This window comes from Hypanus sabinus, chromosome 7 (genome assembly GCF_030144855.1).
Source record: "Hypanus sabinus isolate sHypSab1 chromosome 7, sHypSab1.hap1, whole genome shotgun sequence".
Lineage (NCBI taxonomy): Eukaryota > Metazoa > Chordata > Chondrichthyes > Myliobatiformes > Dasyatidae > Hypanus > Hypanus sabinus.
Window position 1 is genome coordinate 49258301 of NC_082712.1, and position 26699 is coordinate 49284999.

The 26699-nt window shown below is 40.1% G+C and overlaps 1 protein-coding gene across 3 annotated transcripts in view; it reads left to right on the top strand.

Moving 5' to 3' along the window:
* The window catches only part of LOC132396772 (lysine-specific demethylase 4C-like), a 379800-nt gene that overhangs the window by 309500 nt on the left and 43601 nt on the right, over window positions 1–26699 (top strand). For 2 of the 3 annotated variants that reach the window (XM_059974646.1, XM_059974645.1), the window contains exons 18-19: window positions 4357–4542; window positions 5192–5362. In XM_059974646.1, coding sequence (XP_059830629.1) covers window positions 4357–4542; window positions 5192–5362 — 357 coding nt within the window. Of the gene's footprint in view, window positions 1–4356; window positions 4543–5191; window positions 5363–22784; window positions 26688–26699 lie in introns of those variants that run through there. The other variant, XM_059974647.1, reaches the window with a different exon arrangement.

A 26699-nucleotide genomic window follows, 5' to 3' on the forward strand; every position in this document is an offset into this window, starting at 1 on the left:
GGGGTCGGCAACCCGCGGCTCCGGAGCCACATGTGGCTCTTTTACGTCTGTGCTGCGGCTCCCTGTTGCTTTGGGAAATAATTGGTTGTGGCGACCCTTTTCCTGGCACATCCGAACCGACTCACAATAAGATAGCCTACGGGGGTTTGCGAGCACAGAGCTTTGGAGCCTCTGCGCCATGGGGGGGGGGGGGCAGGTTGAGGGAGGCTTAAAAGTGAGGCTGAAGATTTCGAATAAAGTTTTTTTCCTTCGACTGCAGTTACCGACTCCGTGTCGTAATTTTAGCGCTGCGTGTAGCACACCGCTACATGGTCAGTATTTAATTAATATGTATTTTATGTTAGTTTGTTAGTTTTTGAAATGTAAATCTAAATTTGAAGATTATGGTGATCTTGTACAATCTAAATAAGACGTTGTGGCGACCCATTTCCTGACACATCCGAACCGGCTCACAATTAGCCAGCGTTCAGGCTAAGGGAGATAGCCTACGGGGGTTTGTGAGTACGTGTCTTTTGCAGCATCCGCGCCCATGGGGGGCGGGTTGAGGGAGGCTTAAAAGCAAGGCTGTTTAGTTCGAATAAAGCTATCTTTGACTGCAGTTTACTGACTGCGTGTAGCAACCGCTACAACGTGTTTTTATCGCTGGCTGTCCAGAGGGGAGGTGCTGAAACGCTTTGTCGCGCGTCTGGAAGAAGTGAAAACTTTCCTGGGCAGCAAAGGGCTCAACTTTCCTGAGCTGGAACAGCCAGAGTGGCTGGAAAAGCTACACTTCATGGTAGACATGACAGCGCACCTGAACACGCTGAACACAGCTCTTCAACGGGGTAAGGACGTACAGCCCTGCACATGTTGGAGGATGTTTTGCATTCGAGCGCAAGTTGACGTTGCTTGCCAGAGATTTACAGAAAGGCACATTGTCTCACTTCCCCAATTTGAGAGAGTTCAAACAATGTCACGACATGATAAATTCGGAGTATTTACATTCTGCAATCATCGCAATGCAAACATCGTTTGGGAAACGCTTCTGTGAGTTCAGAGAGGAAAAAAACACATTATCCTTCCCGGTCACTCCCCTAAGCTTCGATCCATCCCTACTGAATACGACTGCATTGTCAGGTGTGAGTCAACCTGAAGAAGTATGATAAATATTTTAATTGCGTATTATTTTACGTATATTCATATGTTTTCATTGTTCAGTGAAATAGTCCTTTTATTTTTCAGGTTGACAGCTGGCTGACGTTATTTTTGGTTTGCTGCTGGCGGCAAATTTAAGTTTGGCGTTTTTCATAAATACAAGAAGGACTCAAATAGACGTTGAGTATTTTACTTAAAAGTAACCTTCAACCCAACGTCTTTTTTTCGGAGTTCAAAATGTTTTTGTTGCATGCAGAAATGTAATTTCGTTTTCTCTGCAGGAGTTCATCAATTTCATAAATGCAACACATTATAGTTTATTTATACATAGCATAAAGGCAAAACAAAACGTTGTATGCAGTGTTATTTCATTTTAAATGTCAAACGGGTTTTGCGGCTCCCAGTGTTTTCTTTTCTGTGGGAAACAGGTCCAAGTGGCTCTTTCAGTGGTAAAGGTTGCTGACCCCTGGTCTAGGGGATAATATATTGTCCGTTGGAAATATTAAAGTCACTCAGAAGTCTGCAGGCTTCAGCCTTTTGGGAATCGCTGGGTTTCACGTATGGCGACAGAGAGAGAGAGAGAGATTGGTGAGAAAAGGAAGAACTTGCCCGGGTCTTTATGAAGCAACTCCGGTGAATCAGGGGAGCGTTGGTTCCCCCTTGTTAGTTCAAAGTCCTTTTCAGTGTTATCAGCCACCCGCTCCCCAGGCAAAAGGAGAAACGGAACGCACGTGGCTTTCTTCAAAATGGCTTCCCACTACGACGGGATCACTATCGTCTCTTCTTGGTGCGTCTGAAGGGGCTGTCCCCCTTAGACCCTCCTTTATACTTCCTCACGGGGTCGCAGGTGTCAGTCAGGTTGGGATGATGCAATCTCTCTCTCTCTCAACCAGCCTACTTTGCCCGAGGGCTTTACACGTGGTCTCCATGAGACAATAGTCAATGTTGCCTTATTTTGCATCCCGGTGGAACGCGGTATTCGGCACGTCTCTCTCTCTCTCCCACTTCCTGTGTCTATTCAGCATGTCTCTCTCTCTCCCACTTCCTGGGTCTACTGACCCCCTCTCAACTAGTGCTCTTGTGATTCTCACAAAGGAGGGGGCTGGGATCATAACAGTAGTGAGCTAATTATTTTTCCAGTGTGAGTTACTGTGGGCACCTGTACCTTAGCATCTTTAGTGCCAAGTGGCTGTGATACCATTAAACTGGTGGAGTAACTAATCACGTTAAACCCTTCACACAGCAAAGCAGGAACAAAAACTATTTTTACAAAGTATTAAATAAAGATCAGAACATAAACATTTAGAAGTTACAATGCGTTTATATAATTATTTTATCTTAAAATCCATGATCTTATGAGATATTTATTGGCAGGTTTCACAGTCCATATCAAATTATTTTTAATGCTCAAAGGCAATTATGGTTCACTGCACTTTTTAAAACTCTCTTGGACTTTGTCCAACAAACAACATAACATTCTTAGAATGAGATTCATGTGCAAATTAACTCATGTAACTAATTAACTAATTCTCCATTCTAATGATAAAAGGTCCATATTATCATAACCTGAATGCAGAATGACTGTGCTATGTATGAAAATCCAAATTTGCTGTCAGTTTTCCAACTTCATCACAGTGAATACTTTTTCGCAAAATCCATACAATTATTTTATATCTCACGATAGTCTGCTGCAATTTTTCACTTCTCCCTACCCCTAAACACATGGTATACAATTTCTTGTGCCTCATTTTTAATTAGGAATCTCTTATGTAAAACTTTCCATCACCTTCTGTTTGTCAAGTCAAAGAATGCAATTTGGTTAGAACTATTACACATGACAAAAATGGAGGGGCAAAAAAGATATTGTTAGTACTGTCTTTATTAGTTTCCGTGATATTGGTATTGAAATGAGTATTGTTACCTCAATGGTGGATAATTTAAAGTACAAGATAATGTCAGGAATAGGATGACCAAGCGACAAGTCTGAAAAAACTGTGAGTGCATTTTTGGAACTGGAAAAGAGAAAATAAAATGCTTCATTTGCAGAAAGGTTGAGAGTGAAAAGAATAGAGTAAATATATATGAAAGAGTGTAGAACAAATTTAACATGGTAACATAACTTTAAAAACTAGCAGTTGAATCCTGAAGAAGAGAAAGTGAAAATTGAAACAGAAAAGAACAGATTTATCTAAGGAGAGAGAAAATAATATGATTAGTAAATATACTTGTGGAAAGAGTGGAGATTATTTCTCAAGTCAATGAGGTCTATGTAAGCATAATAATATTGCAGAAATACAAAGTGAAGTACAGTATTCCTGTAGGTTCTAAATAGAAGTAATTAAGTAGATAGTCACCAGTTAGAGAATTATGTTGTATCATTACAAGCTAACCACTCATTGAATTAATAGTTTAGATCATCCCTGCTAATCTACGTTAAAAGCAGTTAACTTGCTTTTTGGTTGTGATGGTGCTTATATTGAAGTAACAGTGAATGTATGCTTTATTGGTTAAACTGAGTAAGAAAACAAAACCTTTCCTGAGAGCTTGAAGCATTTAAAGATCTGAATTAGAATTGTTTAATATGACAGGTGTATGTCTTGAAATTTCGTCATAAAAACAAAAAAAGTGGGGTGGTGTTTAAGGGTTCAATGTCCATTTAGGAATCAGATGGCAAAGGGGAAGAAGCTGTTCCTGAATTGTTGAATGTGTGCCTTCAGGCCTCTGTGCTTCATTTCTGACAGTAACAATGAGAAGAGGGCATGTCCTGGGTGATGGGGGTCCTTCATAATGGATGCTGCTTTTCTGAGGCACTGTTCTTTGAAAATATTTTGAATACTGTGGAGACTAGTATTGAAGATGGAGCTGACTAGTTTTACAACTTTCTGTAGCTTCTTTCGATCCTGTGCAGTAGCCCCTCCTCCCCCATACCAGACGGTGAAGCAACATGTCAAAATGCTCTCCATGGTATATCTGTAGAAGTTTTCAAGTGTTTTAGATGACAAACCAAATCTCCTCAAGCTCCTCATGAAATATAGCCGCTGTCTTGCCTTCTTTATAACTTCATCAGTATGTTGGGACCAGGTTAGATTCTCAGAGATCTTGACAACCAGAACCTTGAAATTGCTCACTTTCTCCACCTCTGATCCCTCTGTGAGGATTGGTTTATGTGGCCTCATCTTACCCTTCCTGAAGATTAAACATAACTCTTCTTTTCCCTTACAGAAATGTGTTTTCTGCAGGAAGAGAGTTAAGAAGACTTTGGGTGCTTGTATTCAGTGTTCGTATGGGCGTTGCCCAACATCCTTCCATGTAACCTGTGCCCATGCAGCAGGAATCGTAATGGAAGCAGATGACTGGCCATACATCGTCCTCATCACATGCTTCAGACACAAGACAAATTCGAGAGTGGTAAGTATTTCATGTAGAGTGCACATTAGCAGATTGTGAATTCAGAAATTAGGTTTCAAAATCCAAGGGTTGATTTTGTAATACCTTGGCTGTTTGATCATCAAGATTTTAAAAATAAATAGACAGGCTAGTTGTAACTTTATTTGTGATGGATGGGGTAAATTAATGGTAAGTATGGAAAGTATTGCCAGCATGCATTTTTAATATTTCCTTCAGAAGGAAAATAATTTGCAGTCACTAATTCCGTTTTTAATGTGACTTATCAAATGGTCTTAGATAACATATTGCTCTGAACTATTAATTAAAATACTTATTTTAAAATATAATTTACTGAAAGAGATTAATAGGTTGTTATATTGAACCTGACACTTAAATTTATATAAGGTTAGTAAGTTCAATGCAATCTTAAGCACATTAAATATGTTTTATATTTTCACCTCAGTAACAAAAAACTAATGAACAGTTGCTCTGTGGTTTATAATGGAAGATTAATAAATGTACGTTGAAAAACTATATTTTTCAAAAACGGTATAAAATATTATTCTGCCGCATTGGCAATATTGCTGTATTCTAATGAAATTATTTGTAATTGTGAACTAATTGCTTGTGGTTAAACTTCTATTTTGTCTTTTCCCACTTCAAAATGAAGAAAAACAAACCACCATTCCAAGACTTAGCAATTGGACAAACAGTTATCTCGAAGCACAGGAATGGAAGGTATTACAGTTGTGGAGTTACCAGAGTTTCCTCACAAACTTTCTACGAGGTCATATTTGATGATGGTTCTTTTAGTGATGATCTGTTTCCAGAGGACATTGCTGTAAGTAACTTGTTTTTATTCAGCTTATAGAAGTAAGAAATCTTAGTTCCTGCTTCAGTATCTGAAACAAAATAGTTTATTCCATTCCATCTTTGTCTTAATTGTACTGCTTTTAGTTGCCTTAAACCACACTGAATTCCAGGGGTGTGGAAGGGAGTTGTGTAGACTGTGGTACTGCCTTTTGAGGAAATACACAAGCAATGAACTTGCAACTGGCCTCTCATATTTGATTGATAAGACAGATCTATGAGAAATTGATAAAATTTAATTTGCCTTCTTTGGCTCACCCTTATTTAAAGCAAAAAAAATTGTCTTTAAATTGAACTAAAATGCTTCATTATACCCAGGTTTTTAATCCATTGTTCACTTTCATCAGCTTTTCATTTAATTGTTTTTTCCATTAAAATCCTAAAACTGTAGTTGGTCTCATCGCTATAATTATCTGACCTGTTATCAAACAGAGGTAGACTGTTTTGCAGCATGGTGTGCTCATAACAACTTGGAGCTCAGTGGAATTGAGGATTGACCTGCCAACAACCCCTTACACTGCCCCCACCCTTGAAAATTAATATTCATGTTGTGTCTGTGGTTGAGTCATTGAAATTCCTAGGACTACCATTACCAATACATTGAAGTGAGATGAGCACCTTACACTCACCACTAGGAAAGTCAGCAGAGATTGTTCTTCTTACACCGTCTTAGAATCTTAACATCTCAGTGCATATCTGGATGAATTTTTACTCAGCTGTCATTGAGAGTGTTGACCACCTCTACTAATGCTTGGTTTCCCACCGCCTCTCCAAGTCTAGATTGCATTGAGAAGTCCACATAGCAGAGAAGATCATTGACTATCAGCTACTGATGTTCATTACCAGAGCAAAGAAAAGAGCTGGTAAAGTTACTGCTGACTCCATCCACCCTAGCAGTCACCTATTCACCAAATTTATTAGGGAGATGCTACTAGTCCATCACCACACATAATCTCTGAAGCTTCTTTCCTGTAGCTATCCAGCTTCTCAACAGAACTCATTCAAGTATAAAACCCTAACCTCCCCTGCACAACATCCATTAAATGGTCTTTCTTGCTCTCATTGTTCTGTTGATAATTGTTAAGCCTGTTCATATGTTTACATTTATCTAAGTTTGATTATTGATGTTTGCACATGTAACCGCTCTGTCAGCCTCACACAACATGAAGACCGTAGAGAGGCTGGTCCTGGCTCAGGTCTGGGTTCTGATCAGATCAGTTTTTGATCCTTTCCAGTTTGCCTACCAGGAGCACATTGGAGTCAATGATGCTGTCATCTACCTGCTGAGCAGAGCCTATTCCCATTTGGATAAGCAGAGCAGAACTGTGAGGATCATGTTTTTGATTTTTCAAGTGCTTTCAATTCTATACAGCCCTCATTGTTGGGGCAAAAGCTCCATTCAATGTAGGTTTTCACTTCCATTGAATCCTGGATAATGGATACCTGACTGGCAGGCCACAGTATGTGTGGCTTCAGAAATGTGTGTTAGTCATGACTATAAGCCGCACTAAGGCCCCATAGGGGACTGACTGTATTGGTTCCCTTCTGATTTACCTTGTATACATTGGATTTTAAATACCGTACTGAGTCATGCCATCTGCAGAAATTCTCTGATTCAGCAATTGTTAGTTGTGTAAAGGGAGAATGGGAGGATAAATACAGGGCCCTGGTAGAAGACTTTGTCAAATAATGTGGGCTGAATCATCTGAAGTTCAACATCATTAAGATAAAGGAGATGGTGATGGACCTTGAGAAGACTAAGCCTGTACTGCTCCCTGTTACTATTGATGATGAGGACCTCTAAGTATCTGGGGGTGCACCTGGATGACAGACTTGAGTGGAGCACCAACACAGAGGCTGTGTACAAGAAGGGCCAGAGTCACCTCTACTTCCTGAGCAGACTGAGGCCTTTTGGAGTAAGCAGGGCTCTCCTTCACATGTTCTACCAGTCTAAAGTCACTAGTACAATCTTTTATGTGGTGGTGTGCTGGGGCAATGGTATCAACACTGTTGATGCCAACAAGCTCAATGAACTGATTAGAAAGGCTGGCTCTGTTATAGGAGTCAAACTGGACACACTGGAGGCTGTGGTAGAACAAAGGACCCTACGGAAAATCCTGGCAATTCTGGACAATGTTCCTCACCTTGGCTGAACAGAGGAGCACTTTTAGTAATAGACTAGGGTAACTGCACTGCTCCAAAGAGCACTATATGAAGTCATTCTTACCCTCAGACATTAGGCTGTGTAATGTGTCAACCTATAGCTTTGGAAGTAATGACCCCCTCATGTTTGACTGTTTGAGGTAACTTATTTTTTATTCTTTCGTACTTCTAATATTTGTATATCTCTGCACTTGTAACACTACTGTGACACTGTAATTTCCTTTGGGGCCAATAAAGTATCTATCTGTACATCTATATCTAATTGTTGATTGCTCATGGCTGCTTACATTACTATGTTGTAAATTGCTGATTGTTGTTGTGTAGTCTGTTATGTAAGTGTCCTGTATTTTATGCCTGGCACCAAACCACAATCAATTTTGGTATATTTCACATACTGATTCTGATTCCTCCCTGAACACTTCAACCCATGTGTAGTATAACATCATAGCCAACTACTTGCAATGAAATAATCAACCTGAGTCAGGAAAGAGTGGAGGGATTTGACTCAGTATACAAAACACTGCAGGAGCTCAGGAGGTCAGGCTGCATTGTTGGAGGATGCATTGTTGCAGGAAAGCAGCATCCATCATCAGGGACCCCCACCACCTAGGTCATGCTGTTTTCTTGCTGCTGTCATCAGGAAGAAAGTACAGGGGCATCAGCTCACATACCACCAGGTTCAGGAACAGTTATTACCCTCAGCCATCAGGCTTTTGAACCACTAGGGAGAATTTCACACAACTTCACCAGGCCCATCACTGAAATGTTCCCACAGCCTATGGACTTGCTTTAATGGACTCTTCATCTCATGTTCTTGATATTTATTGTTTATTTATTTAATATTATTATTTCTTTTTTTGTATTTGCACAATTGTCTTTTACACACTAGTTGAATACCCAAGTTGGTGCAGTCTTTCATAGGTTATTATTCTATTATGGATAGAGTGGATGTGAAGAGGATATTTCTTTTAGTGGCAGGGTCTAGGACCAGAGGGCACAACCTAAGAATAAAAAGACAACCCTTTAGAACAGAGATACGAAGAAACATTTCTTTAGCCACAGGGTGGTGGATTTGTGGAATTCTTTACTGTGGAAGTCAAGTTATTGGGTAAATTTAAGGCAGAGGTTGATAGGTTCTTGATTTGTAAGGGCATCAAAAGCTACTGGGAGAAGACAGGAGAATGGGGTTGAGAGGCATAATAAATCAGCTTTGATAGAATGAAGGTGCCTATGCCATTGGCCAAATGGCCTAATTCTGCTCCTATGTCTTTTGGCATTTGGTTTTATTGTCTAAAAGGTGGTGGATACAGCTTAGTTCATTACAAGCAAAGCCCTCCCCACAATTTAGTACATCTACAAGGACTGATGTCACTAAAAAGCAGCATCCATCATCAAGGATACTCACTGCCCAGGCTATGCTGTCGTCTTGCTGCTAGAATCTGGAAGAAGCTACAGAAGGCTTAGGTCCCACATCAACAAATTCAGGAACAGTTAAGCTTCCTCAACTATCAGGCTTCTGAACCAGAGTGGATAACTTCAGTCACCTCAAATTTGAAATGATCCCACAACCTTTGGGGTAATTTATTTATTTATTTGTTGTATATGCACTGATGTCTTCTTTCACAAATTGGTTGCTTGTCAGTCTTCGTGTGTAGTGTTTCATTGATCCTGTTGTTTTTCTTTGTTCTATTGTGAAAGAAAACAAATCTCAAGGTAGTATATGGTGGCATATACATATGTATTTTGATAATAAGTTTACTTTAATGTGCCACCTGTTAATTATATTTATTCTAATTCCATAGATGTCAACCACTTCAGATTGTTCATGTACTAGAAATTGAAATTAGTTTCCATCAGTAAAACTCAGTAAAACAACAGTGGCTTGGTGCTGATGGAGATGCTCAAACTGAAAAATCAGAATCATCTGAAGACCTATAGTTACACTGCTCTGTAACTCTATCTCTTCAGAGACTGAGAAAAAAAACAGAACAATGAATATAGTTCCCTGAAGGTACTTTTTCATGGTCTTTATGTGGAGAGACAGATCTTTGCTATGAGGGTTCTTCTTTATAAACTCAATCCGTCATTTTAGTTATGCTATGCAAACTGAACTGATATAAAGATGATATTCATACAACTTTGAGTGTAGGCTGCTTTGGACTTCGAAGACAGAAATAGAAATGTGAATAATAACAAAGTGATAGAAAGAAATTTAGGAACAGATAGCCTCACTCAATAATTTTTTTCATCTTGGCATGGGAGGGGCCTGACTTTCTCTTATTACTGTCTGCTATTGGTTCTTGTTAGGACTTTAGTTTTGTTACTGCTGACTCTTTTTCCTCTGCTCACAGTTGTTCTGCTTATTCAAAGAGAGGTTATGTTTCCAAATGCTCAGAGCCCTGTAAAATATGTTTTCAGCAAATAAATGCATATCATTTAACAACTTTCATGAAAAAATGTTTTGCTAGCCTGAATATCAGATATTGTTTATTTTTATTTGGGCTTTAAAAGCATTCAATCATGAAGACTTTATTGGAGGGAAATTTTCAAACCTTTCTGAATGTATATAGTGTGGTTATATAAATGCTGCATATTTGCCTTCTTGCGGGGGTGACTGTATGAAATCCTCAACCTGGGCGCCTGTCTCCTGGTCAAGGGAGCTCACCACGTAATACTAATGCATGGAATCAGAAGATAACTGCCAAATCTGGAACTGGGCTTCTGCTTGGTCAAACCACACGAGTGGTTGCAGCGTCCAGAAAGTTGGCAGTTTTAGTGAAACTGCGTGAACAGATGAAGAGTCGATCATCTTTTGTCCAAATCCCGTTTGGACAGTTGGGGTCACCAATGTAGCAACGTGCTTCACACAGAACTAGAAATAACGACACACAGTCTGTAAGTTGCACTCCAGACTAGTTTATTCGAACTTCGCTGCACTAGCTTTTACGCAGTTCCGTTTCCGCCCTTTCCGGGAGGAAATGACGTCAGAGGTGCATTACAAAAGTCACTACCCACGCACGGGCTTTTTCCCCTTGCTGGTGAAGAAGAAAGCTCAGTGCCATTTTGGGGCTGGCCTCTCTGCTGACGCGTGTGCCATTTTGTGAGCCGGTTCGCCTGCGTAGAAAGTGGTTCGCCACAATAGCTTATATTTGTCCTTTGTTTACTTCTCAATTATTTAGACTAAGTGTAATATTAAAATTAGTTCTTTGCAGCCCATGCTGACATTCAGGAGCTTCTATATGAGTTAAGTAAAATATATCTGAAGGCATATCATTATCAACAAGGTTAGGATTGTAGTGAATAACAGTGCACACAAATTGCTGGAGGAACTCTGCAGGTCAGGCAACATCTATTGAGAGAAATAAACAGTTGACATCTCAGCCAAGACTCTTCATCAAGCCTTCATCTACCATAGTTGCTACTTGACCTGCTGAGCTCTTCCAGCATTTGTGGTTTTGCTCAAGATTTCCAGCATTTGCAGAATCTCTTGTGTGGCAAATTTAATTGATAATGTATATTTAATTTGCCACCTCACTTCACCTTCGCCATATCAGTAAGAATATGACCAAGCTATTAATGATTTGTTGTAGTTATATGCCTTTCAGACAAGTCTTTTGTGTTGGAATGTTTCTTTCTCTGCCATTAATACAATTTCCCAACTGTTGCTATTGAGATTAACTAATAAATTAAGGGGTAAAAATCTTCCATTTAACTTCGATTATAAAATTAGTTTTTATTTGGTTACATTAATTCATGTGAAAATGCAGACTTGAAGAATTGCTGGTTGTAAAGTGGGGTTGGAAAGTGATTTAGTAATAAGAAGTACACAGAAACTGTGTCATTCTGGGCCAGACAAGGATTAAAAGTTGTAACTAGGAGGGGAGTCATCATATAGGGAGGAAAATACAGAATGGAAATTGAGGGCTATGGTGATCTGATACAAATGGGGATTTGAAGCCATTAACATGATTATAATGAATAACAGGGAAGTTTTGAGCAATCTGGTTGCATACTCCTTTACATGTTTTTGAGGGTGTTATCATCCCTCAGCCAAGTGTTTGTCAAGGTCATTATGTTTGCTCCACCCATATTTCCAACTGATCCTATACCCACTGTACCCTTTGCTAATTTTCCACAACAGCACCACCAGTTTTCATATCATCTTCAGACTTCCTGACCCACCCATCTAATTTTCATCTCATTCATCTTAATCTTTTAGATGAGCCTCCCATGAGAAACTTTGTCAAAATCTTACTAAACCCATGTATTTTCCATTAGATCCTGAGGATTTATCCACAATGTTCTTTATCTGGTCAAAATGACACTCTGTGATGTCTATCAACATCTTGGTTCAGACTTAGCTGCTTTCTAGGTTCATAGAGATTGTTTTTGGACAGGAATGAGGGACAGTTAGAGGTCAGAGTCATAAATGAAGAGTCAGGGCAGGAGCCAGTGTTTAGAATCCAGATCAGAGCAATCTGTGGTGCTCTGTTCAGTTGGTCTTTAAAGGCCCTTCACATGTCAAATGTTCCCAATTAATTTGTCTTAATTTCTACCTAGTACTCTTGTAATTTGTCCTCCAATTTAGTGTTATCTTGCAAGGTCCATAATTATCATTATTTACTGCTACCTTAAAGCTTAGTTTCCTCATTGTTCTCTCATTGAAAGGTCAGTCACCTGGCCAGACTTATTCCAAACACCAGGTCCTGTTGTTGAACTGTCTATATATTGATTTTAAAAACTGTCCTAAATGCACTTAATAAATACTGCTCTATCTAAGTAACTAGCACACAAGAGGTCCCAATCTATATTAGGGAGGTTGAACTCACCTACAAGATAAACTCCCATTTAAAAGTGGTCTGAGGGGCACCTCTTCATGCAGAGGGAGGTGTGTAACTGGGACAAGATAGGAAAGGTTTAGTGGGATATAGAATAAACAGGAACAAATGGAACTATAGTACTTTAGATGGACATTGTAGTTTTCATGGAATATTGAATACCAATTGAAAAATGTTTTAAAATTAGGTTCATTTTAAACTATGACAATGATCTGTATTAGATGTTTACTCAAAATTTGCTGAAGCATCCAAAGCTTGCTTAGCCATTTCATTATGAATATAACTTTCTGATAACTTCTGAGTTAAATCCTTATGAATTTTGTGCACAGATTCAGAAGTACTTGTTTTCTAGTTTTCTTTTGATAGGTTTTGATTCTTTCACCTTACTGGATTTTGGAAAAGGAACACTGAACAACATCTAGGGTTTATACTTGAACCATATTGTCTTGGCTGTACTAGTGGTCATAACAGTGCCCAAGAAGAGCAGTGTGAGCTGCCCCAATCACTGTCACCTATTTGTACTCACATCTGCTATGATGAAGTGCTTTGAGAGGTTGGGTATGGCCAGAATCAACTTCTGCCTAAGCAAGAACCTGGACCTGCTACAATTTGTCTTTCGCTTCAATAGGTCTGAGAGTGGAGTGAGAGGGCTTTGGCTCAATGGGCTTAGACGGTAACGGGACCAGGCGAGGTAGGTTTATCTGTGTTAATTGTGGAAAGGAAGAATGTGTGTGAGGCCGGTGTTCTGTGCTCGGTGTCAGATGTGGGAAGCCCTAGAGTCTCCCAGCCTCCCAGACAGCCATATCTGCACCCGGTGTGTTGAGCTGCAGCTCCTAAGGGACCATGTTAGGGAACTGGAGTTGCAGCTCGATGACCTTCGTTTGGTCAGGGAGAACGAGGAGGTGATAGAAAGGAGTTATAGGCAGGTGGTCACACTGGGGCCACGAGAGACGGACAAGTGGGTAACAGTCAGGGGAGGGAAGGGGAAGAGTCAGATACCGGAGAGTATCCCTGTGCCTGTCCCCCTGAACAATAAATACTCCTATTTGAGAACAGTTGGGGGGGTGGACAGCCTACTTGGGGAAAGCAACAGTGGTCGTGCCTCTGGCGCAGAGTCCGGCCCTGTGGCTCAGAAGGGTAGGGAATGGAAGAAGAAGGCAGTATTGATAGGGGACTCTATATTTAGGGGGCCAGACAGGCGATTCTCTGGACGCAGGAAAGAAACTCGGATGGTAGTTTGCATCCCAGGTACCAGGGTCTGGGATGTTTCAGATCGCGTCCAAGATATCCTGCAGTGGGAGGGAGAACAGCCAGAGGTCATGGTGTCAATTGATACCAACGACATAGGTAGGAAAAGGAAAGAGGTCCTGAAAAAAGACTACAGGGAGTTAGGAAGGAAGTTGAGAAGCAGGACCGCAAAGGTGGTAATCTCAAAATTATAGAAGTGAGTATAGGAATAGAGTGCAGTGGAGGTTAAATGCGTGGCTGAGGGATTGGAGCGGAGGCCGGGATTCAGATTTCTAGACCATTGAGACCTCTTTTGGGGCAGATATGACCTGTACAAAAAGGACAGGTTGCACTTGAATTCTAGGGGGACCAGTATCCTGGTGGGGAGGTTTGCTAAGGCTGCTAGGGAGAATTGTTTCAAGAAAACTTGAATTGTTGGGGGGTGGGAACCAAACTGAAGAGACTGGGGAAGAGGTGGTTGGCTCACAAATAGAGAAAGCTTGGAGACAGTGTGTGAGGGAGGATAGGCAGGTGGTAGAGAAGGGAGACGCACAGGCTGATGGTTTGAGATGTGTCTATTTTAATGCAAGGAGTATTGTGAACAAAGTGGATGAGCTATGATGTGATGGCCATTACAGAGACTTGGATGGCTTAGGGAAAGGAATGGTTACTTCAGGTGCCGGGTTTTAGATGTTTCAGAAAGGACAGGGAAGGAGACAAAAGAGGTGGGGGGCGTAGCACTGTTGATCAGAGATAGTGTCATGGCTGCAGAAAAGGTGGAAGTCATGGAGGGATTGTCTCCGGAGTCTCTGTAGGTGGAGGTTAGGAACAGGAAGTAAATAACTCTACTGGGTGTTTTTTATAGGCCGCCCAATAGTAACAGGGATATCGAGGAACAGATAGGGAAACAGATCCTGGAAAGGTGTAATAATAACAGAGTTGTCATGGTGGGAGATTTTAATTTCCCAAATATCAATTGGCATCTCCCCAGAGCAAGGGGTTTAGATGGGGTGGAGTTTGTTAGGTGTATTCAGGAAGATTTCTTGACACAATATGTAGATAAGCCTACAAGAGGAGAGGCCGTACTTGATTTGGTATCGGGAAATGAACCTGGTCTGGTGTCAGATCTCTCCGTGGGAGAGCATTTTGTAGATAGTGATCATAATTCTATCTCCTTTATAATAACATTGGAGAGAGATAGGGACAGACAAGTTAGAAGAGCATTTAATTGGAGTAAGGGGAATTATGGGGCTATTAGGCTGGAACTTGGAAGCTTAAATTGGGAACAGATGTTCTCAGGGAAAGCTATGGAAGAAATGTGGCAAATGTTCGGGGATATTCGTGAAGAGTTCTGCATAGGTACGTTCCAATGAGACGGGAACTGTGGTGTACAAAGGCTGTAGTAAATCTAATCAAGAAGAAAAGAAAAGCTTATAAAAGGTTCAGAGAGTAGGTAATGTTAGAGACTTCAGTCAGTCCGGATCGGAGGCAGCATCTCCAACACCATTACACTGAGCACGGGGGCTCCCCAGGGCCATGTGCTTAGACCACTTGCTATTCACTCTGCTGACCACGACTGTACTGCAACACACAGCTCGAACAACATCATCAAGTTCACCAATGACATGACCTTGGTGGGTCTCATCAGCAAGAACGATGAGTCAGCATACAGAGAGGCGGTGCAGCAGCTAACGGACTGGTGCAGAGCCAATAACCTGTCTCTGAATGTGAACAAAACAAAAGATATGGTTGTTGACTTCAGGAGGGCACAAAGCGACCACTCTCCACTGAACATTGACGGCTTCTCTGTAGAGATCGTTAAGAGCACCAGATTTCTTGGTGTTCACCTGGTGAAGAATCTCACCTGGTCCCTCAACACCAGCTCCATAACAACAAAAGGCTAGCAGTGTCTTTACATTCTGCGAAGGCTGAGGAAAGTCCATCTCCCACCCCCCCCCATCCTCATCACATTCTACAGGGGTTGTATTGAGAGCATCCTGAGCAGCTGCATCACTGCCTGGTTTGGAAATTGCACCATCTCGGATCGCAAGACCCTGCAGCGGATAGTGAGGTTAGCTGAGAAGATCATCAGGGTCTCTCTTCCCGCCATTACAGACATTTACACTACATGCTGCATCCACAAAGCAAACAGCATTATGAAGGACCCCACACTCCCCTCATACAAACTCTTATCCCTCCTGCCACCTGGGAAAAGGCACTGAAGCATTCGGGCTCTCACGACCAGAGTATGTAACAGTTTCTTCCCCCAAGCCATCAGACTCCTCAATACCCAGATCCTGGACTGACACCAACTTATTGCCCTCTACTGTGCCTATTGTCTTGTTTATTATTTATTGTAATGCCTGCACAGTTTTGTGAACTTTATGCAGTCTTGGGTAGGTCTGTAGTCTAGTGTAGTTTTTTTTTCTGTGTTGTTTTTAAGTAGTTCAGTGTAGTTTTTGTACTATTTCATGTAGCACCATGGTCCTGAAAAATGTCTCATTTCTACTGTGTTGTGTACCAGCAGTTATGGTCAAAATGACAATAAAAGGTAACTTGACTTGATCTAGAGGATTATAAGGCTAACAGGAAGGAGCTTAAGAAATAACTCAGGAGAGCTAGAAGGGGCATGAGAAAGCCTTGGCGGGCAGGACTAAGGAAAACCCCAAGGCATTCTACAAATATGTGAAGAGCAAGAGGATAAGACGTGAAAGAATAGGACTTATCAAGTATGACAGTGGGAAAGTGTGTATGGAACCGGAGGAAATAGCAAGGATACTTAATGAATACTTTACTTCAGTGTTCACTATGGAAAAGGATCTTAGTGATTGTAGGGATGACTTGCAGTGGACTGAAAAGCTTGAACATTAGGAAAGAGGATGTGCTGGAGCTTTTGGAACGCATCAATTTGGATAAGTCGCTGAGACCAGATGAGATGTACCCCAGGCTGCTGTGGGAGGCAAGGGAGGAGACTGCTGAGCCTCTGGCAATGGTCTTTGCATCATCAATGCAGATGGGTGAGGTTCCGGAGGATCGGAGGGCTGTAGATGTTGTTCCCTTATTCAAGAAAGAGAGTAGAGATAGCCCAGGAAATTACAGACCAATGAGTCTTACTTCAGTGGTTCGTAAGTTGATGTAGAAGATCTTGAGCGGCAGGAATTATGATCATTTGAAGAAGTATAATATGATTAGGAATAGTCAGCATGGATTTGTCAAGGGCAGGTCGTGCCTTATGAGCCTGATTGAATTTTTTGAGGATGTGACTAAACACATTGATGAAGGAAGAGCAGTAGATGTAGTGTATATGGATTTCAGTAAGGCATTTGATAAGGTACCCCATGCAAGGCTTATTGAAAAAGTAAGGAGGCATGGGATCCAAGGGGATATTGCTTTATAGATCCAGAACTGGCTTACCCACAGAAGGCAAAGAGCCGTTGTAGACGGGTCATATTCTGCTTGGAGGTCGGTGACCAATGGTGTACCTCAGGATTCTGTTCTGGGACCCTTACTCTTTGTGATTTTTATAAATGACTTGGACGAGGAAGTGGAGGGATGGGTTACTAAGTTTGCTGATGACACAAATGTGGGGGGTGTTGATAGTATGGAGGGCTGTCAGAGGTTACAGCAGGACATCGATAGGATGCAAAACTGGGCCAAGAAGTGGCAGATGGAGTTCAACCCAGGTAAGTGTGAAGTGGTTCTCTTTGGTAGGTCAAATATGATGGCAGAATATAGTATTAATGGTAAGACTCTTGGCAGTGTGGAAGATTAGCAGGATCTTGGGGTCCAAGTCCATAGGATGCTCAAGGCAGCTGCGCAGGTTGACTCTGTGGTTAAGAATGGAAACGGTGTATCGGCCTTCATCAATCATGGAATTGAATTTAGGAGCTGAGAGGTAATGTTGCAGCTATATAGGACCCTGGTCAGACCCCGCTTGGAGTACTGGGCTCAGTTCTGGTTTCCTCACTACAGGAAGGATGTGGAAATTATAGAAAGGGTGCAGAGGAGATTTACAAGGATGTTGCCTGGATTGGGGAGCGGCATGCCATATAACAGGTTGAGTGAACTTGGCCTTTTCTCCTTGGAGCAACGGAGGATGAGAGGTGACCTGATAGAGGTGTATAAGATGATGAGAGTCATTGATCGTGCGGATAGTCAGAGGCTTTTTCTCTGATAGTCAGGGCTGAAATGGCTGCCATAAGAGGATACAGGTTTAAGGTGCTTGGAAATAGGTACAGAGGAGATGTTAGGGGTAAGTTTTTTATGCAGAGAGTGGTGAGTGCATGGAATGGACTGCTGGCAATGGTGGTAGAGGTGGATACGACAGGGTCTTTTAAGAGACTTTTAATGAAGGGACTTGTTCGGTACAACTTTGTGGACCGAAGTGTTTGTATTGTGCTGTAGATTTTCTTTGTTTCTATGTCTACAGCGGATGCAATTTCATTGGCTCTCCAAAATAGCAGTACTTATCTCAGACTGCTGTTTGTTAATTACAGCTCAGTATTCCATACCATCATGCCCACAGTACTAATCAACTAATCAACATCCAAAACCTCAGTCTCTGTAACGCCCTTTGCAACTGTATCCTTGACTTCCTCATTGGTAGACAACAGTCACTACAAACATAAAATAATATGTCCTCCTCACTGACACGCCTCAAGGATGCATGCTTAACCCAGTGCTCTACTATCTCTACTCTCAGGACTGTGTGGCTAGGCACAACTATTTCAGATGGTGATGAGGTGGTGTAGAGGAACGAAATAGATAATTTGGTTGAATGGTATTGCAGCAACAACCTTGCACTGAAAATCAGTAAGACCAAAGAATTGATTGTGAACTTCAGCAAGTGGGAACATTCCCCAATCCTCATCAAGGAATCAGAAGTGGAAAGGATGAGCAGTTTCACATTCCTGGGTGTCAACATCTCTGAGGATCAGACCCAGCATATTGATGCAGTTATAAAGAAGGCATGACAGTGGTTATATTTGATAAGTTGAGAAGACTACAGGACTATGCAAAAGCCTATATACCAATGGTGTCAAAGGCTTTTGCATAATACTGCAGCAATTTTATGTATTGCACTATACTACTACCACAAAGAAAACCCCACAAATTTCATGACATGAATGATTAACCTGATTCTGATATAGGCCTTTGTTGTGGAATGAGAGGGAAATCATGGTTGGAAAAAGGAGAAGGAAGTGGGGACAGAATAGAAAGCACCAGAAAGATAGTTTATAATGATCAATAAAGCAATTGTTTGGAATCAAACGACCTTGCCTGGTGTCTCAGGGCTGGGAGTATCTGCTCTTACATGCCGCACTCCCACCCTGGCACTCCTTCTCTGCCATCTGTTCAACACCCCTCCCCGCAGCACTCCACCCTTGTCATTCCCAACATCAGTTGCTCCTGCTAGATTTATAAACTCTGCTCCATGTTGACAAATACAATACTGTGCAAAGGTCTTAGGCCTTCTACCTATATATACAGTATGTGTCTAAGACTTTTCACTTAACAGTAGTTATGATACCAAAGGCTCACAAATTTCTACAGATGTACTGTGGAGGGCAATCTAACTGGCTGCATCCCCATCTAGTACGGATGAACAGCTGCAGAGGATCAGAAAGTGGTGAATTCAGGCAGCTCCATCATGGGCACTAGCCTCCCCAGCATTGTGGACATCTTCAAAAGGTGATGTCTCGGACATTGTCCACTGTTAAGAACTCCCATCATGAGGATGTGCCCTCTTCTCATTGCTGCCTTCGAGAAGTAAATACAGGAGCCTGAAGACACACAGTCAACATTTTAGGAACAGCTTTTTCCTCTCTGCCATCAGATTTCTGAATGGACAACAAACTCATGTATGTTTCCTCACTATTTTTTCTCTGTTTTTGTTCCACTTATAGTTTTATTATTATGTATTGCAATGCACTGATACTGCAAAACGACAAATTTCATGATATCTGCCGTTGATATTAAACTTGATTCTGAATTTCTCGGAGGCCATAAAATAGGTGATTCCACTGGTAATTCCACTGTAAAACCAAGTAACATTTTGGCTAGAAGCTGCTCTGAGGTCAATTGAAGCTGGAATAAAAATAACTCATAGGTTAAAATACCTAAACAATTCTCTATTTTAATTATTTTTGTTTTTTCTTGTGTAAACAAAAAAGGCTAAAATCCTTAAGATAGCTGTTTGATCCAAGATTTTGCAGACATTGCCTTAAATGATCAGAATCAGAAACACAAGGAAGTCTGCTGATGCTGGAAATTCAAGCAACACACACAAAAAGCTGGTGGCACACAGCAGGCCAGGCAGCATCTATAGGAAGAAGTATAGTCATCGTTTTGGGCTGAGACCCTTCGTCAGGACTCAGGTTTATTATCACCAGCATTTGTTGTCAAATTTGTTAACTTAGCAGCAGCTGTTCAATGCAATACATAATATAGAAAGAAAAGAATAATAATAAATATAAAAATTACAGTATACATATAATGAATAGATTAAAAATTGTGCAAAAACAGAAATATATTAAAAATTGATGCAGTGTTCACGGGATCAGTGCCCATTTAGCAATTGGATGGCAGAGGAGAAGAAGCTGTTCCTGAATCACTGAATGTGTGCCTTCAAGCTTCTGTACCTCCTACCTGATGGTAACAGTGAGAAAAGGGTAAGCCTTACGTGCTGGTCATTTTTAATAATGGATGCTGCCTATTTGAGACACAGCTTCTTGGAGATGTCCTGGGTACTTTGTAGACTAGTACCCAAGATGGAGCCAACTAAATTTACAACTCTCTGCAGCTCCTCTTGGTTCTGTGCAGTAGCTCCCCCCTCCCATACCACCAGACTGTGATACAGCTTGACAGAATGGTCTCCACAGTACCTTTATAGATATTTTTGAGTGTCTTTGTTGACATGCCAAATCTGTACAGACTCCTAATGAAGTATAGACACTGTCTTGCCTTCTTTGTAGCTGTATCGGTACATTGGGACACAGTTGTTACGTATATAGTTAGATACATCTACTTGCTTGATTATGAAATCAGTAACCTGATAATAAAATCAGTAGGCAAAGTCGCAAGATCAACAATTATACTCTCATCACTGAGGAGAAAAAACTTGAGAAAGTAAAACATTTTTTAAAGCGGTAAACTTATCTGCAGCAATTCAAGTTTCTGCCTTTTGCTGTACCAAACAAACTGATTATTGTTTCCTCCAGATTTGACTTTTCCAAGATTTTATTCTAGTCTGTCTTCTCTAAAGTATCAAGCTATGCCATCCACATTCTAATTCCCATGTATGTTTCTAATCTCTCATTGCTCCACAATATAACATGAGTATTGTTGCTGGTGTAGTCATAAAGGTAAGCTGCATACAGCATCTTCAGAAGTGAATTAATTTCTCAGGACTCTCTGACCAACCATGAAATGGTTGTTTTTTTTAAATGTATTTTTACCCTTAGAAATAATTTCATGTGAGTTCAAGAAAAAAAATACTTCGATTGATGTTAGGAAATTAGATTGAGTTGCACATTCAGCTAGTTTTCTCTTTTGGAGCCTGGGCCTTTGATTTGCTGTAAAGAGTTGGTAAAAATATTTTTGACCAAGCAGAAGGAACTATTTTCCAATGTCATTTCTACTCATGAAATATGAATGAAAGCAAACCTTGATACCTTTGCTTTTAGTATGGTAGTATACTAAAATGATTTTTAAAAATTAAAATGCATTCTCAAAAATTTTTAAATGGCAATTAAGAATATGTTGTGAGAAAGACTTTAACATCAAAAGTGCTTTGATTTAAATCTACTTACAGAGTGGACTTGCAAATTTTATTTGGAAACTAATTTTGATCTTCTAACGCTTGAATTATTGAGAGCAATATAGACTTTGTAAATGACACCATGTTACCAGGGTGCCCCGCAAGGCTGCATCCTCAGACCCTACTCTAATCCCAATACACTCATGAGTTTGTGACCAGATTCTGCTCTAACTCCATCTACAAATTCAAGTTTGCAGATGATAGCAGTTGAGTAGGGGCTGAGGATACCGCCATATGGGGCACCAGTGTTGACAATAATCATGGTGGAGATGTTGTTGCATAACCTTACTGATTGTGATCTGTTGGTCAGGAAGCTGAAAGTCTTTTTGCAAAGGAAATTATCGAGTCCCACGTTTAGGAGTTTAGTGATGAATATACTTGGAATTATAGTATTGAATATGGAGCCATAGTCAATAAACAGTGCTTTAATGTAAGTGTTTTTACTGTCCAGATGCTCCAGAGAAGAATATAGGGCCAGGAAGATGATGTCTGCCATGGAGCTGTTTTAGTAGAAGGCAAATTACAGTGGGTCGGGGTCGTGGTAAATGATCGATCTCTCAAAGAACTTCACAGTGGTGGATAACAGAGCCACCAAGTGATTGTCATATTACCTAGTTTTTCTTTGGTAAAGGGATGACAGTGGTCTTCTTAAAGCTGGTGGGAATCTTAAATTGAAGCAGGGAAAGGTTAAAAATGTCTGCAAATACACTCATCAGCTGATCTGTGCAGAATTTAAGAATATGGCTAGGAACGCCATCTGGGCCAATTGCTTTCTGCAAGTAAGTTAATTTGCACAAGCAAATTGTGTTCACTTAAGAGTATTATAGCCATATGTTCTATCCAATATCATGAAAGTACCATCAACTCTGAAAGTAGATTAGTTGCTGAAATGTTCAACAAAATATGCAAGCATTTTACCCGGCTGTAATTGAACTTCTCTGGATCATACACTTGCACATTCCACTATTAGCAGAGTAGCAAGAACAATTTCAATAGAATGAAGAGCTATTTTGAAATTATGAAAATAATATCTTTGCAATTCATTACTGTATGCCAATCACTGTTGCAGTTGGAAAGCTTTCTCAATGCTAACAAAGCAAATGGGGAGAGAAACATCAATAGGTGACAGAAGGGGGAGGAAATCTTGCTTCAGTAACATGAGAAAGTTGTGTATTTAAATATTCAATCCTTTCTCCAAGTGAAATGATCCAAAATTTGATTATATTTGGATGATGTAATACTAAACACAACATATAATTCTCTGATTTCATCTCTGTTAGTCACCATTTGTTTAACCAATATGAGATGAAGTCAGTGTGAAGTAATATTATACTTTTATATTACAGTCGGTCCTCCTTATCCATGGGTTCCGCATGCACAGATTCAACCAACCACAGATCAGGAAAACCCGGACGTTCTCTCTCCAGCACTCACTGTTTGAGCATTGTTCACCTCGCATCTTGTTCGGTCACTGCTTTGTTTCTGTAAAAAAATGGCTCCTGAAAAGCAATTGAGTGGTCAAAGCAATTCCTCAAAGGCTAAGAGGGAGCGTAAAGTGCTATCTCTGGCCAAGAAAGTAGAAATCTTAGATCTTTTGAAAAGTGGCATGTCGCTTGTCGAAGTGGTCCTCAGCCCTCAACCTCCACAGATCCTGACTTTAGTATTATTGAGCCTCCCCCAAAGCGTCCTTATTCCCTAAACGGTACAGTGTAACAACTATTTACATAACATTTCCATTATATTAGGTATTATAAGTACTGTAATTTAGAGATGATTAAAAATATTACACCTTTGAGCATTGTTTGCCTTGTGTCTCATTCGTTCGCTACTTGTGTTGTGAGTGAGAGGAAGGAGTTTGAGGCTAGTAAGGGATGCTGGCTAGCTATGTAAAGCGCTACAGCCTCAAGAACTTAAAGATCACGGGAGAATTGGGATTGACTGATGCCGAGCCAGCATCAGCATTCCCAAAAGATCCACGATGGTTGCATCTGTACTGAACATGTACAGACTTTTTTCTTGTCATTTTTCCCTAAACAATACAGTATACCAACTATTTACATAGCATTTACATTGTATTAGGTATTATAAGTAATCTAGGGATGACTTAAAGTATACAGAAGGATGTACATTAAGTTATATGCAAAAACTACGCCATTTTATTTCAGGGACTTGAGCGTCTGCGTTTTTTGGTATCCGTGGGTGGTCCCGGAACCTTTCTTCCGCAGACAAGGAGGGCCAACTGTATATAAATTATAATTATAGTATTGCTCTGTAAAGATAATTTAATATGATGTTAAAATGCAACCATAATACACTGGGTTATATCATCCTAGAATTCTTATTTCTGAGCTAGCAAGGGTGAGGTATTGTGAGAGGTATAGATAGGGTAGATAGGAAAATTTTCTGTAAAGCAGAGGTATCTAAAGTTAGAAGGCATAGGTTAAGGCAAAGTAAGTGGTCTAGAGGGTATCTGAGGAATAACTTCACCTACGTGGTGGTTGGAATCTAAAACACAGTATGTATGTGTGTGATGGAACATAAAATAGCGCAGCACAGTACGGGCTCTTCGGTACACGGTGACCTTTGAAACCACTTCCAAGATCACTCTAATGTTTCTCTCCTACATAGCTTTCATTTTTCTTTTAACAAAGTGTCCAGGCACTCATCATCCAGGCAATGGCATCTCTTCGCTACTATCATTGCACAGGTGGTACAGAGACCTTAGGTCTAATACCACCAGGTTCAGGAGCAGTTATTACCCTACAACCAGATGCTAAACCGGCATGGACAACTTCAATCATCACTATTATGAATTGATTATTCTACGACCTTTGGACTCATTTTCAAAGACCATTTACAACTTAGGTTCTCTGTTCTCAGTATAGTTTAGTTTTGCACAGTTTGTCTTTTGCACATTAGTTTTGACAGTCTTTGTTTAGGTATAATTTTTCATAAATTTCTATTGTATTTCCTTTTTCCTCTAAATGCTTGCAAGAAAATGAATCTCAAGATAAAAGTTTAGGGACTTTGATAATAAATTTACTTTGAACTTTAAGCCCACCTGAACACTTTGCTGGGGTGCCTAGATTTCCCACTGGTTGTCTGGAGTGATCTAAAGGCATCCAACTAATTCATCTTCTTTCCTGTGTTCAGTATATTAGGTACTGAATGCAATTTAAAGAATTTATTCTGACAAATATTTTAGCTTGATCTCCTTTTATTAAACAACTGCCTCATTTAAACACAGGATATGGAAAGTGGTCTCAGAGGAGCCTAACTCATAGAGGGAAGTTAGACAAATGACTCCTTGACTGATGACTTCCTGCTGGCATTCCACCTCCAAAGGATTAACAGAGATTCCTAATTCCTGAAATAGTTTCTGCCTGAATATGATGGATACACACTTGGCAAACGTATTTATCAGATGAAACCTGCATATTTCATATAACTGAACTGAGTATTTACCTACGGTCTCTACCAATACTCTTAGCTTTTATCAATGAACTTCCACTTGTCATCATTCAGTAAAGTACATTTCTTCGAATGAACTGGTCTAAATTCACAGATTAATCTTGATGTCATGAGTGACTCCTTTTAAGGAATTGAGCCTATCCCAGAATTCCAGAGAATTTCTGTGATATCTTTGCCAAGGCAACTTGCTTTCTTTTTTCTTATCTGTAGCCTCTCCCTGAGTAATTGCCCATCCTACAACCATAAGTTTGAAATTCATGAGTTTTTGACAGAAATGTTGGGTTTCAGAGATATTTTGATGACCTTGTGCACAAATCATGAAAACTTAATTTATGGGTTTAGCAAGCCAATTAGGAAAGTAATTGGTGTATTTTTGTTTGATGGCATCCATTCAGGTTATTTCGAAATATATGAAAATAGTAAAGAAGAGAAAAATGCAGAATATAGTGATACATGTACAGAGAAAGTGAAGTAAAGGTAAACATATAGAAAATAAGGGCCATAATGAGGTAGGCTGAAGGATTAATAGCTCATCTTTGTTGTATAAAAGGTCTGTTCAAGGATCTTGTAAAAATGTGTGTGAGAAGCTGTCCTCGAGCTTAGTGGTATATGTTCCAAGGCTTTTAATCTTATCTCAGATGATAGGGGAAAGAAGGAAGAAATACCAGGGTGTGAGGGGTTCATGGTTATGGTGGCTGCTTTTCTGAAGCAACAGGAATGTAGATGGAGACAATGGAGTGGAAGCTGTTTTTTAATAATTGCTTGTCTGTTCACAACTCTGCAATATCTTGTGGTCTTGCTAGAGCGGTTGCCAAACTGGATAGGATGTTTCTAATGGTGCATCTACAAAAATTGTGAGATCTGATCAGGTTTATTTATTTTATTTGTTTTGCATAAAATCTGTGAGTGAATTTTATTCTGTATCTCAACTTTTTGAGTGGTGATTAGTGAATTTCTGTATATCTTATTGCTATAAAGCGTGATTTACCTGTAAATGGATTCAGTATGTGAAACCACTGAAACTAGCTCATAGTTTGTAATATTCTAGTCAGATACATAAACGTGTCCGTCCACTATGCAGCATTAATACTACCTTTGATTTTGTGTCATCAAGAATTTTGTGATACTCTGCATTGACCCAAATGACAGCTAACTTTGTGTTGCATTGCAAGATATGGTCATTGTTGTGAGTTTTCATAATGAAGAAACAGATTAGACATTAGCCAAAAGCAAAATACTAAATATACTATAATCCAATATAATAGCAGAAATTGTCGGAAATATTCAGCAAATCATATATCTGTGAAGATGATCCAACAAGAATTCTATTGAGTATTGCCAGCATTTCTGCCTTTTTTAAGGCATTAGCAAAGTTGAATAGGATGACTGACCTTTTACAAAGATTCAGTAAGACACTGTACTTCTCATTTCTTCACCTGAAGCTTTTATGTAACTTCAGTTGTTGGATTGCATCTTTTGCCTCAGTGTTTTTAGTCTTTGCTTGAGGATATTTTAAGGGCTTGAATGAAAGTGATACTGAGGCAGAGAAAAGCTGGTAGTATGATAGGTTACAGTAATAGCATAGTCATTATCTTTTCATAGGAACAAATTGTATGCAGATGTTCAACAATCAAAACTGTTGTTGGTAAATAATTAATCCATCATTTCTGAATATTAGACAGTAATGCCTCTTTCATTGTTACCTTTAAAATTTCACTTTAATTCTGTGAATCAATGTTAAGAGTGGCATGTTTACCTCAACAAAAGCATGTTATTTTTCTTCTCATCTT